This window comes from Astatotilapia calliptera, chromosome 11 (assembly GCF_900246225.1).
Source record: "Astatotilapia calliptera chromosome 11, fAstCal1.2, whole genome shotgun sequence".
NCBI classification, from domain to species: domain Eukaryota; kingdom Metazoa; phylum Chordata; class Actinopteri; order Cichliformes; family Cichlidae; genus Astatotilapia; species Astatotilapia calliptera.
In genome coordinates this window covers 36,222,122-36,233,588 of record NC_039312.1, presented here as the reverse complement: position 1 = coordinate 36,233,588, position 11,467 = coordinate 36,222,122, and the positions used below count along the sequence as shown (strand labels likewise).

Here is an 11,467-nt window from a genome sequence, read left to right as displayed (position 1 = left end):
AACTCTGCAGCAGACCAGAGAGACAATCAGCCGATCGTCTGCTGCTCAGCCTCACAGGAGGAAACGCTGATGAAGGTCAGAGGAACGGGACTGATAGAGCGATGGAGCCACATCATGGTCAGCGTGTGCGAGGAGCTCCAACACAGCGTCAGCAGCCCCCTGTGAGACGGAGGCTCCGTCACGGCTGCAGCTCAGTCTATGATGTTACAGATCTTTGATAAACGTTTGAATTCTGAACCATCACATGTGTTTTGTATGTTTTAATAAACATACTCATAGAGAATATAAAGAAATGAGGGTGGCTCATGACTTTTGCACAGTGTGCTTTCATCCACGGAGGACTGCAGAGAACTTTATTGTGTCAGACCGATCCAACAGCACCACCTGCTGGCTGGAGGCCTCAGTCACAGCTGCGCCCCTGCAGTTTTTTCTGAGCACGAGGCGTGCAGCGGGGGCGGACCTTCATGCCTGCTGTCGGCGGGTTTCCAGACTCGGATTCTTTTGATCATTTTGGATTTTATTAGAGAAACAGGAACACGGATTCATGCTCGTGTTCAACAACACCTGCTAAAAAAAAAACTAAAAACAACAACAACAAAAAAAAACAACAACCCATAAAACGTTGGTGCTTCATCGCTGTCTTCCTCTGACAGGTCAGAGGTCAGTCCTGTTGACCATCTGGCTGAACTTCTCCTCCAGGGCTTGGGAGGTGATGCGAGGCAGACCGTTGTCCAGAGGGGAGCCCTCCACCAGGCTGTTCATCGGTGTGGGCGGGACCTGAGACAGCTCGTCCTTCCTGTCTCCCGGGAAACCATACCCATCCCACGTCGTCAGGAAGTCTTTCATGATGGGGAGGAGCTTCTTCCGAGACGCCAGTGAGTTTCCTGGAGACATAGGGTGATGAAGTCACCATCAGTCCTGAGGCCACCCCCCCCCCCAGAGACACACCCTACAGAGCATAGCTAACGAGGCAGCAGAACATCAAGCATCACCTGTGCACACCTGCAAGATGTGTCTGATTACAGGAGTGTTACCTTGATGATAGGCTGAGATGTGAGAGTGGGGGCTGCTGAGTGGACTCAGGTTGAGGGCGGGGCTTTGGGCTTGTTCCAGGTACTGGCTCACCTGAGGAGGGAGGACACCTGAGCCGTCACGCAGAAGGAACAGCAGACTAAAGAAGGGGGAGGAGAGTGTACCTGTTCCCTGCAGGTGGTGCTGTGGCTGAACACAGCAAGTTCTCTGATTGGCTCTTTGCTCTCAGTGAAGAAGATTGTCATCAGCAGCAGCAAATCATATCCGTACTTCTGACAGAAACCTGAAAGCTCCGCCTCCAAGTCCTCCCTCTGCAGGAACTCCTGACACATACACACACACCCATACTCAGCAGCATGTCTCGTCAGGTGTTCTGCAGCTCTGATGCCACCTGGTGGCAGACTGGTGTCACTGCAGCTTATTAGTATGACTGTAGTACAGTGTGCAGTACTGACCTGCAGTGAGATGTAGAGAACAGAAACGGAGAGATTCAAACTTCCTGAAACAGCTTTCATGTCCTTCAACAACATCTCCTCTGTGTTCAGACCTGCAAACAAAGTACTGCGTCAAATACTCCAATAAAAAAAATATTACACCAAGTACAGTAAAACTGCAATACTAAAACAATGCTCCATTGAATTCTTTAATAAAAACTATAAAGGAAAAAGTACAAATCTGCAGTGTATCCACACCTGAAGAGTAACAAACACAGGTGAGTCCAGACTTTGTTCCACCTGTGTTCTCAGTTATGACTGACTTCTCAGAAACTGACCTGAGACATCCAACTTGGCTCTGTGCAACTCCTGGAAGAGAGCGCCCCTCGGTGGCAGAGCAGGGAATAGGTTCTCCAGCGCTGCAGCATACTGACTGTCTTTGGGAGTGACTTTACCTGCAGCAGGTGACATGTCCACGCAGTCCACCACGATGGCAGCTGCAGACCAACACAGACAACCCACCAATCAGTCAACGGCACACTTCAGACACACAAGATTTACTCAATTCAGGTTTATTTATACAGGTAGACCCGACAATAATACATAAAGAGAAAACTCAACAGGCAAGCACTTTGGCGACAGTTGGAAGGAAAAACTCCCTTTTAACAGGAAGAAACCTCCAGCAGAAGGAAGCTCTGCCTCCCATTCTACTTTTAAATACTCTAGGAACAACAAGTAGGCCTGCAGAGCGAGAGCGAAGTGCTCTAATAGGGTGATATGGTACTACAAGGTCATTAAGATCAGATGGGGCCTGATTATTTAAGACTAGGGATGGGTATCGTTTAGGTTTTATCCGATACCGGTGCCAAATCGGTACTTTTGAAACGGTGCCGGTGCTTAAACGGTGCTCGAACCGGTGCTTAAAGAATGGAGAACACAAACTTTGTCCAAAAACCTCTCTTGTTCGGCTGTTTCCCACTTTTTCTTTGGTCATTTTAGCCTTTTTGTCCAGGGTGAAGGGAGTATCTGCCATCAAACAAGAAGACAGCCGCATGTAGCTATGATGATGTTTGCTAGTTCACCTTACATGCATTAATGTAATAACGTGGTTAGCCTACTCAACGTAAATTACACACGAACAACATGAAGCTACTCACGCAGAGAAGAACGGCTGCTGCTGCATCATCATCCTCATCATTTCTGCTACACTGGCAGGGCTAGGGGCCAGGACTCTATTCTTCGGGTTTTTGGGGGATGTTGCTCCGGGTCCGATAACTGGCACCACACCCAACGTGCACAGTGTGAGGTCTCGCAGCAAGCTATCAAATACGGCGCATTTCTCGGCTTTTAAAAAAAAAAAACGCTATGCGTCGCCAGCTGTTTCATCAGATTTGAGGTGTTACCTCCTTTGACAGTATCACAGTATCAGCTTAAAGCACTTGTTGCTGCTGAGTTTGCATATTTTGCTGTGAAGTACAGCCAGACTTTTGACCGCTTCGCCTTGGACATTTTTAATCTGTAGCTCTGCTCTAACAGAACGTACGTACCTGGCCCCGCCTACTATCCTGGGAAACGTAAAATGATTGGCTAGAAGTGTGTCACAGCTCAGGAAAAAAAAGCACCGAAATAAAGCACCGAAATGTGCGCTGCTTTTCGGTCTGGTTACTACCGTTTATGTCAGAAATGATGGCACCGGACACCGGTACCCATCCCTATTGTATGTGAGCAGCAGGATTTTGAATTCTGGACTTAACAGGAAGCCAAAACAGGAGAAATCTGCTCTCTCTTTCTAGTCCCTGTCAGGACTCTTGCTGCAGCATTTTGGATTAGCTGAAGGCTTTTCAGGGAGTTTTTAGGACTTCCTGATAATAATGAATTACAGTCGTCCAGCCTGGAAGTAATAAATGCATGAACTAGTTTTTCAGCGTCACTCTGAGACAGGATATTTCTAACTTTAGAGATGTTGCACAAATGGAAGAACGCAGTCTTACATATTTGTTTAATATGTGCGTTGAAGGACATGTCCTGGTCAAAAATGACTCCAAGGTTCCTCACAGTGTTACTGGAGGCCAAGGTAATGCCATCCAGAGTAAGAATCTGCTTAGAGACCATATTTCTAAGATTTTCAGGGCCGAGTACAATAACCTCAGTTTGATCTGAATTAAGAAGCAGAAAGTTAGCAGCCATCCAGGTCTTTATGTCTTTAAGACATTCCTGCAGTTTAACTCATTGGTGTGTGTTATCTGGCTTCATGGACAGATAGAGCTGGGTGTCATCTGCATAGCAGTGTAAATGTATGCTATGTCTTCTAATGATGCTGCCTAAGGGAAGCATGTATAATGTAAACAGAATTGGTCCTAGCACTGAACCCTGTGGAACTCCATAATTAACCTCAGTGTGTGAAGAGGACTCTCCATTTACATGCACAAACTGGAGTCTATTAGATAGATATGATACAAACCACTGCAGTGCAGTACCTGTAATACCTACAGCATGTTCTAATCGCTCTAATAGGATATTATGGTCGACAGTATCGAACGCTGCACTGAGGTCTAGCAGGACAAGCACAGAGATGAGTCCACTGTCAGAGGCCATAAGAAGATCATTTGTAACCTTCACTAAAGCTGTTTCTGTGCTGTGATGAGCTCTGAAACCTGACTGAAACTCTTCAAATAAACCATTCATGTATTCGATAACCTTCGAACGCTCAGTAACACCAGGTGTGTACCGTAAAGCAGGTGAGCAAGCTGCAGGTCCAGGATCTCTGGAGCTCTTTGAATGATGCGCTCTGTCACCAAGGTAGCGCAGGATCCCACTGTTTCCGCAGTAACAGGACAGGTGGGGGAGGGTTCCCTCTCTAGATGGTGGTGGTCGATCACCTCTGCAACCGCCTCCTCTAGGTCGCTGTCTGAACTGCAGCAGAGACAGGATGTTAAGACAGGTGTGATCACCACTCAGGTGTGCAAGGTCATCTGTGAGGTGTTACCTGGGCAGCACGTTGTGGTCGACCAACGTGAGCCGCAGGCGGCCGGCCCGCTGCAGTGCTCGCAGGTCCAGCTGGTCCCTGAAGACGAGGAGGTCCAGAGACAGAGCGGCTTGGCGCAGCAGGAAGACGCTGTCCGAGCGCAGCCGCAGCTCCGATTGACGGATGTTCAGCAGCGGCAGAACGAGCATCTCGCCGGGTGCAGTCTGACAGGGAGAGAGAGACTTCAGGTAACCAAAGTGGGTTAAAACGTCTTGATGCATCTCAATCATTCAGGTAAGTAAATCTCCAAAAGTTGATTCTGTTCATCTGGACGTAGCGTTTTGTGGGAGAAACGTTTCGTCACTCATCCAGGTGACGTCTTCAGTCTCAGCTGACTGCAGGTTTCAATCTTATAAACAGGACATTTACATAATGACTGAAACAGCCCACTGAGGGAACAATGGGCTGGGAGGTCAGTTCCTTAATCTTAATTATGCAAATTCTCATGACCATTGATCAAAGACCATGAGTACCATTCACATAGAGTTGGGGAATGGCTGCAATCACAGCATTGTAAGATGGCAAAAGATATACCCTTAGGCCCCTCCTCCATTCAGAGATGGTCTTTGAGAATGGCCAATGGTCATGAGAATTTGCATAATTAAGATTAAGGAACTGACCTCCCAGTCCATTGTTCCCTCAGTGGGCTGTTTCAGTCATTATGTAAATGTCCTGTTTATAAGATTGAAACCTGCAGTCAGCTGAGACTGAAGACGTCACCTGGATGAGTGACGAAACGTTTCTCCCACAAAAAGCTACGTCCAGATGAACAGAATCAACTTTTGGAGATTCGTGTAACCAGTTCATTACCTGTACTGGCAGCTGATTGGACTGTGGCTTACCTTAGACAGGAAGTAGGCATAGGCCAGGGCAGATACCATGGAGTCAATGTCGCAAGCTTCATTTCCCAGGACAACATGGAACCCAGGGCCGACCTGGTCCGAGCTCAACTGGGGAACAAAGAACAGAGCTCCTAACATACTGATACAACCCGGCACCACCTGGCACCACCTGATAAAACCCGGCACCACCAGAATCCCCTGGAAGCATCTGGTATAACCTGAAACCACCAAAAATCCTTTGAAACCACCTGGGACTACTATCCCTAAATGCAGACATATTTAACGTCCACAGTCTCGTAACGTCTGCTCTGAGACTGCAGGTCATCTGTGCTTGGGTTAATGCTGGATTTAACATGGAGAGGCTTCTTGTTTCTGCTGTAGTAAAAACATTTACTGTTAAACTGCAGTAATGTGTTGAAATGCCCCGCCCCTCCCCGTGCCTGGGTCTGCTGTAGGTTTCTTCCTGTTAAAGGGGCGTTTTTCCTCTCCACTGTCACCAAAGCGCTTGCTCAGAGGGTCACATGATTGTTGGGGTTTTCTCCATTTTCTTTGTATTATTGTAGCGTCTAGCTTACAGTACATCAGTGTATTAATAAAACTGCATTCAATTTGGACAGAACAGGCGAGTTATAGAAACATGCCCCTCCTTACTGCTGCCTCTGCTGGACACCAGAAGAACTGCAGCAGTGGTGATCCTGACAGGTGTGTCTCACCTGACCTCACGGCTGACTGTCTCACTCACACCCACAGCTGCGTTTCCGGTCGTTGACGTGTGCAGCTCCACAGACTCGTGCAAACTATCGTAGTGCTCGGACCTTGTCACATGATGTAAACAGTGCCAGTCATTCTGCAGCAGCGCGAGCTAACAGGCTAACCCGCGTGTGTGTGTGTGTGTGTGTGTTACCTTCACGGCCCGCTGGCAGCTCGTCAGAAACGCCTCCATCTGCTCCGTTAGCTGTTAGCTGCTAACAAACGGTCAGCTGTCTGTGACTCGCTTTCACCTGATAAATGTACGCGAGACAGAAACGTGCGGTGGGGGTGGCTTGTCAGGACCCGTGTACGGATCGCCTTTGAACCAAAACACTAAAACTTCGCGTCCCGTTTGCAGGGACCACGTGACCAGTTTCTTACTGATGATTACGTGCCTTTTTTTTTTTTTACTTTTGCCTTGTAATAGGCCTTTTTCTAGGTGTGACCAAAAAGCAGGTAAACCTGTGTCAGTAACCATGGTAACAGTCTCAGTGACCCTCACTTGCAGCAGGTGTTTGTGACGTATTTGATGTATGAAGCTAGAATTTCACAGTAATCGTGATGAAGGTTCAAACTGTGGAGGCGTGGGGCAGAGCGTGCGCTGAAGCTCGTTGGTCCCTGTGCTGGGAAATCTACGGCCCGCGGCCCTGAAGCGGGCCTGTATTTCCACCTACAGTGATGAAACCAATGCATCATCGGCTGCCGTCCTTCATCTGTGTCTTTATCGCAGCATGACGGTTCAGACAGGAAGTGAAAGAGTGAACCCGAAATGCGAGGTCTCCACAGAAACGTGTTAGAAACCCAGATTATTTCAAACCTGTATGACGTCCACTTTATTCTGTCTTCTAATTATTCTGCTTCCTGTTTCTTCCACCACTCCATGCCTCCAGTAATGATGACGCACTCTCCTGCTGGAGCCTCAGCCGGCTGCCACTCTGATGTGCAGAGCGGGCGCTTGGTGGTTCCTGCGAGGCACTGTCACAGAGGTGTCTGCTGTTTGTGGTTCTGCATTGTCCTACAGACGCTTCATGAAACAAACGTCCCCATAAAAGTCATCGATTGTGTTATTTAGGTAAACAGCTGTGACAATCCAGTCATGTGTTCTTGTTTATCTATTTGTTTGTTTAGTTGTTGGTTTTTCATGGTCACTAAATGTTTATTAACAAAACTAAAACTAAAACAAAAACACGAGACAACCGGAAACAAACTTCCTGTTTGAAACAGGCAGCTCTGCAGACACCTACGGCAGCCTCACGCACGCGCATGACCCTTCTGTAAACATGGGCGCGTGACGGTCGGAATGTCGAAAGGTTATGAGCCCTTCAATGACCTGATTAAAGCTGGGAAATATCATCTCGTGCTGCCTCAGGCTGCTGTGTTTGTATCCTGACCGGACAAACGACTCAAAGACGCGGTGAAACGGCGCCAGCATCCCGGAAACAGCCGGACTCACGTTTCATTTTTCTCACTGCAGCCTTCAAAGCCGGGCTGTCAAACTTAACTGTGAGCCACTGCTGCACAGCAAAAGCGTTAAATATGTTGGTGTTAGTGCTTTAATATGACTCACAGTAGAGTCACGGTCTTTAAATGTAAGCCTGAGGTGTAAAATAATACTGTTAAAATCGAGTGTTTCTATATCAAATCTGGAGGCGATGCAATGGAAACGTGAACTGACCTCTGAACTCCTAAACGGACTATGACACTAATAAAATAAATTCAGACTCCGCCCCTCATTTTTAAAAAAATATTACTGTTGTTGTCGTTTGGCGCTATATAAATAAAACTGAATAGCTTTTTTGAGTTGAGACAAAGCGGCGTGAAAGGCATTAGCCTCGCTGCTCGGTGAAATCTGTTGTTTGCAGCCAAACACTATAGCCTTGGAAAACAGCTTGTATATGAATATTCAGTCAGGTTTTGGCTCAATTACACCTAAAACAATGTTTAGATTGTTGACATAATGATGCTACGTGAAGCCTGAAAACCACCAAACCGACGTAGCAAACAGCAGAAGCGCTGACTGTGGGTCGACATCCCTGCAGAGTTTTGTGCACACGGTTTAGGTCAAAATGAAACAGACTGTTTTAAATGTAGTTCGGCATTAACTGTTGTCTGTGTTCTTCGGTTGTTTGAGAGAGCACCATGTTAACAAACCTGTTCTGATATTGGCTTTAAATATGGGCAATGGATTCGTATCTGGAACTGTCTTTTGGGAAAATACAAACCACGTGTTACTCAGAAATTATTCTCTTTTTTTTTTGTACTGTGCTGCAATTAATTAGTACACAATTAACTTTTATTGACTCTGCACACAGGATATGCTTGGGAAGGTGGGATATGGGGGGAGTTGGAGCTCCACAAAGTGATGAAGGGAGGACGTTCATATTGTACTGAAGAAAAGAGTAATGAGCGTGCTGTTTGCACTGCCAGCTCACATATGTCCCTTTGATAAACAATATTCTAATGAAAGTCAGAGCATGTACACTGGTGCACAGTTCAAAACAAAGGTTATTCAGAAAAACATGGCCTCTTTTTAATAAACGTTTGTTTCCAAAGGAATTTGTAAAATTTCAGAAGTTTTACAATGAATTGGAAGATAACTCCGATGTAGTTAAAATAAAACACTCTGTGAGAGTTAATATATAAACTCTTAACACCTAGTTAGCATTAACAAGTGTTAAATGATCAACTCCAGACAGATTTGGTTTTAAATCAGAGTTAACGTACTGGCTCTCCACAAACATTAAACTCTGTGGTGTGGATCCACGTAGACACTTTAATTGTGTTGAAATTGTTGTGGAGTTTTCTGTCAAAAAAAAAAGTGGCCTGCAACATGGTCACTGTGATCAAGCTGTTTTATTTCTGCATGCAGGCAGGAGAGCCAACACACATCAAACATCACAGTTCAGTCATGCGAGCTCTGAGACAGGAGTGGTGCTCCCACTCCAAGGAAGAGGGAGGAAGTTACAAACATCACGCTATGAAAGGGAACCGTGGGCGCGCTGTTTTGTGCCTTTGGCATTATCAGCACCTGTAAAGGGAGTTGTCTTCTCCATCTGCTGAGGCTGGAATAAGTTCATCTAGTTTTAGAAACTTTCACTGAACAGTCTATTACAGCGTCACAGCTCAGCACATAAATACTCTAAATGAGAACAATAGAAATTTTCTATTACAAAATCAAATCTGACCGCGTTAATCTGGGCATGCTGTGTGCCGTCTCATTGGAGGGCCACTTTAGTGTTCAAGTAGTGCAAAACAAACAAACAATCGCCAACAAATATTTCCTAAAACGTTTTGTTTGTTCTTTAAAATTTGAAATATTTTATAACAAGACAAATGCTTGTTCTGCCCTCTTAACTAACTGAAGCCTTTCATTGATCTACCAAATAAACACACTGGTCCTGTCTGTCTGTGCACACATGTGGCAGCACTGTGTTCGTATTTAATGCATAAGTGTGCACATGAGTGTTTGACTCTGTCACTGAGCAAACACAGACGATCCCTCAGCATGTTTGTAAGTACGGGTGACGTGAGCCGCACATGGCCCCCGGGCCCCGAGTTTGAGACCCCTCAGCAGGTCACAGCTGAGAGAATATATCCAGCATCACAGAAAAATGTGTTTTCATCATGAAACAAAATAAAAATGTCCTCTGCCAATCAACATCCCAAACACCTTTGAATTGGCGCAGATTCTCAGTGTTCACCGAGTCTGTGCATTTGTCACAAACAAGGCTCATCACTGTTCATTACACACCAACAAACAGCTGCTGTCACTGAGCTCACTGACAGATGTTCTTTGCTGTCGAGAAACGAATATCGTCTGCTTTCATTTAAACGGAGATACTAGGCTTTACCACTAGGTGGCAGTAAAGGCGTTAGTAGATCATTCAATTCAATTCAGTCGATTGTTCCTTCTCTCCTTTAAATGTGTTTTTAATGTCCACACAGCCATTTCTGCAAGAGTGAACTGATGTTCGAGCTCAGTCTGAGTGAATCAGCACCTTTAGTTTGCAGCGGTGTTGCTGCAGCAGGAGCATAATATTAAAGAAACGTCCCCGACTCAGTCTGACAGCAGACGCTTGACATCAGGTGAACCCTGATTTCTTTTAAGGAGGGGATGGTGGTTATTAGTAATCCATGCTTACACTGTGATGGATTATGAAGAAGAGGGATAACTCTATGTGTGAAGAAGTTCATGAACGTTAAAGGGATGGTTGGCTCAACAGAGCTCTGACTGTTTGTCAGCCTGGCTACAGAGCTGAAGAGAAACCTGGGGTTGTTCTTATTTTCTTCAATCATTGACGAATAGTAAGATGTTCTGGCTTTGCGGAGGGCTTTCTTATAAAGCAGCAAACTATTTCTCCAGGCTAAATGATGATCCTCTAAATTTGTGACACGCCATTTCCTCTCCAGATTACGAGTCATCTGCTTTAGGCTACGTGTTTGAGAATTATACCACAGAGTCAGGTACTTCTGACTAGAGACCTTAGTTTTCACAGGAGCTACAGTATCCAGAGTCGTACGTAGTGAGGAGGTGAAATTATTAACAAGATAATCGACCTCTGTTGGAGCAGCGTTCAGATAGCTGCTCTGCTCTGTGTTGGTACAGGGCATTGAAGATGATAACAGTGGGTGGATTATATTCTTAAAGTAAAACTGAGATGAGATGTTCAGTTTCTATGTCAGAGTGTGATCAAAAACACTGCAGCAGGTTAATCAGAATGAGCACAGGGTAATCTTCGAAAACACATTTGTACAATGAACACTGCTTCAGTTGCAAAACCAATTTTAAAAGTGTGTTTACCTCCACTCTGACATGACAGGAAGACAAAGCTGTGCAATTTGTGATTCACATAAATACCTGAAATGTTGCATTGAACCACTTTATGGTCGCATTTAAAATTTAACAAAGTCATTTTTAATAAACATGCAAAACAGTAGCATTAACCTGCACAAGCTGCAAGATTTATTAATTTATTACAACTCACCCTACTGTGTGACGTTCCAGTCTCAGAGTTATTCTGACATTTATCACTACAGTTTTTCCTTTTGGTGTAAAACAACAGAGACACTATGGGACGGATGAGCCAATCTTTTCCAACTGTACCTAAAACCAGCACAACCCACTTGGTCAAAAGGACTCTGGGTAATGTAGTGTCCTGCTGTTTTTGTGCAATTTAAAAAAAAAAACAATACACAGATAATTTTTAAAAAATGAATTAAAGTTTACGTTAAGGAAAAAATCCAAATTATAAAAATCAGAAAAAGAAAAAAGTTAAAATGAAAGAAAACAGGTGTACCAGGTGAGCTGATCAGCTCAGGTAAGCTGCTGATTCAGGATAGGCTGCAGCTGAAACATTGATCCCGACAGAAACCACAGCTGAACA

General features: G+C 45.2%; 1 protein-coding gene and 1 long non-coding RNA gene across 2 annotated transcripts; one reads left to right on the top strand and one right to left on the bottom strand.

The window, feature by feature from the left end:
* Window positions 1-140: 140 nt before the first annotated feature.
* On the bottom strand, window positions 141-6,379 carry prune (prune exopolyphosphatase). The gene is made up of 9 exons (XM_026185561.1): window positions 6,238-6,379; window positions 5,334-5,441; window positions 4,453-4,655; window positions 4,195-4,379; window positions 1,805-1,963; window positions 1,488-1,579; window positions 1,197-1,355; window positions 1,035-1,125; window positions 141-884 (listed from the first exon to the last, which is right to left on the bottom strand). The coding sequence occupies exons 1-9, from the start codon at window positions 6,274-6,276 to the stop codon at window positions 655-657; spliced, it is 1,266 nt and encodes a 421-aa protein (XP_026041346.1). The 5' UTR covers window positions 6,277-6,379; the 3' UTR covers window positions 141-654.
* Window positions 6,380-6,605: 226 nt separating this feature from the next.
* On the top strand, window positions 6,606-7,176 carry LOC113032571 (uncharacterized). Its single transcript, XR_003273899.1, has 2 exons — window positions 6,606-6,859; window positions 6,974-7,176. It is a non-coding gene; the product is annotated as an uncharacterized LOC113032571 (long non-coding RNA).
* The last annotated feature ends 4,291 nt before the right edge of the window (window positions 7,177-11,467 follow it).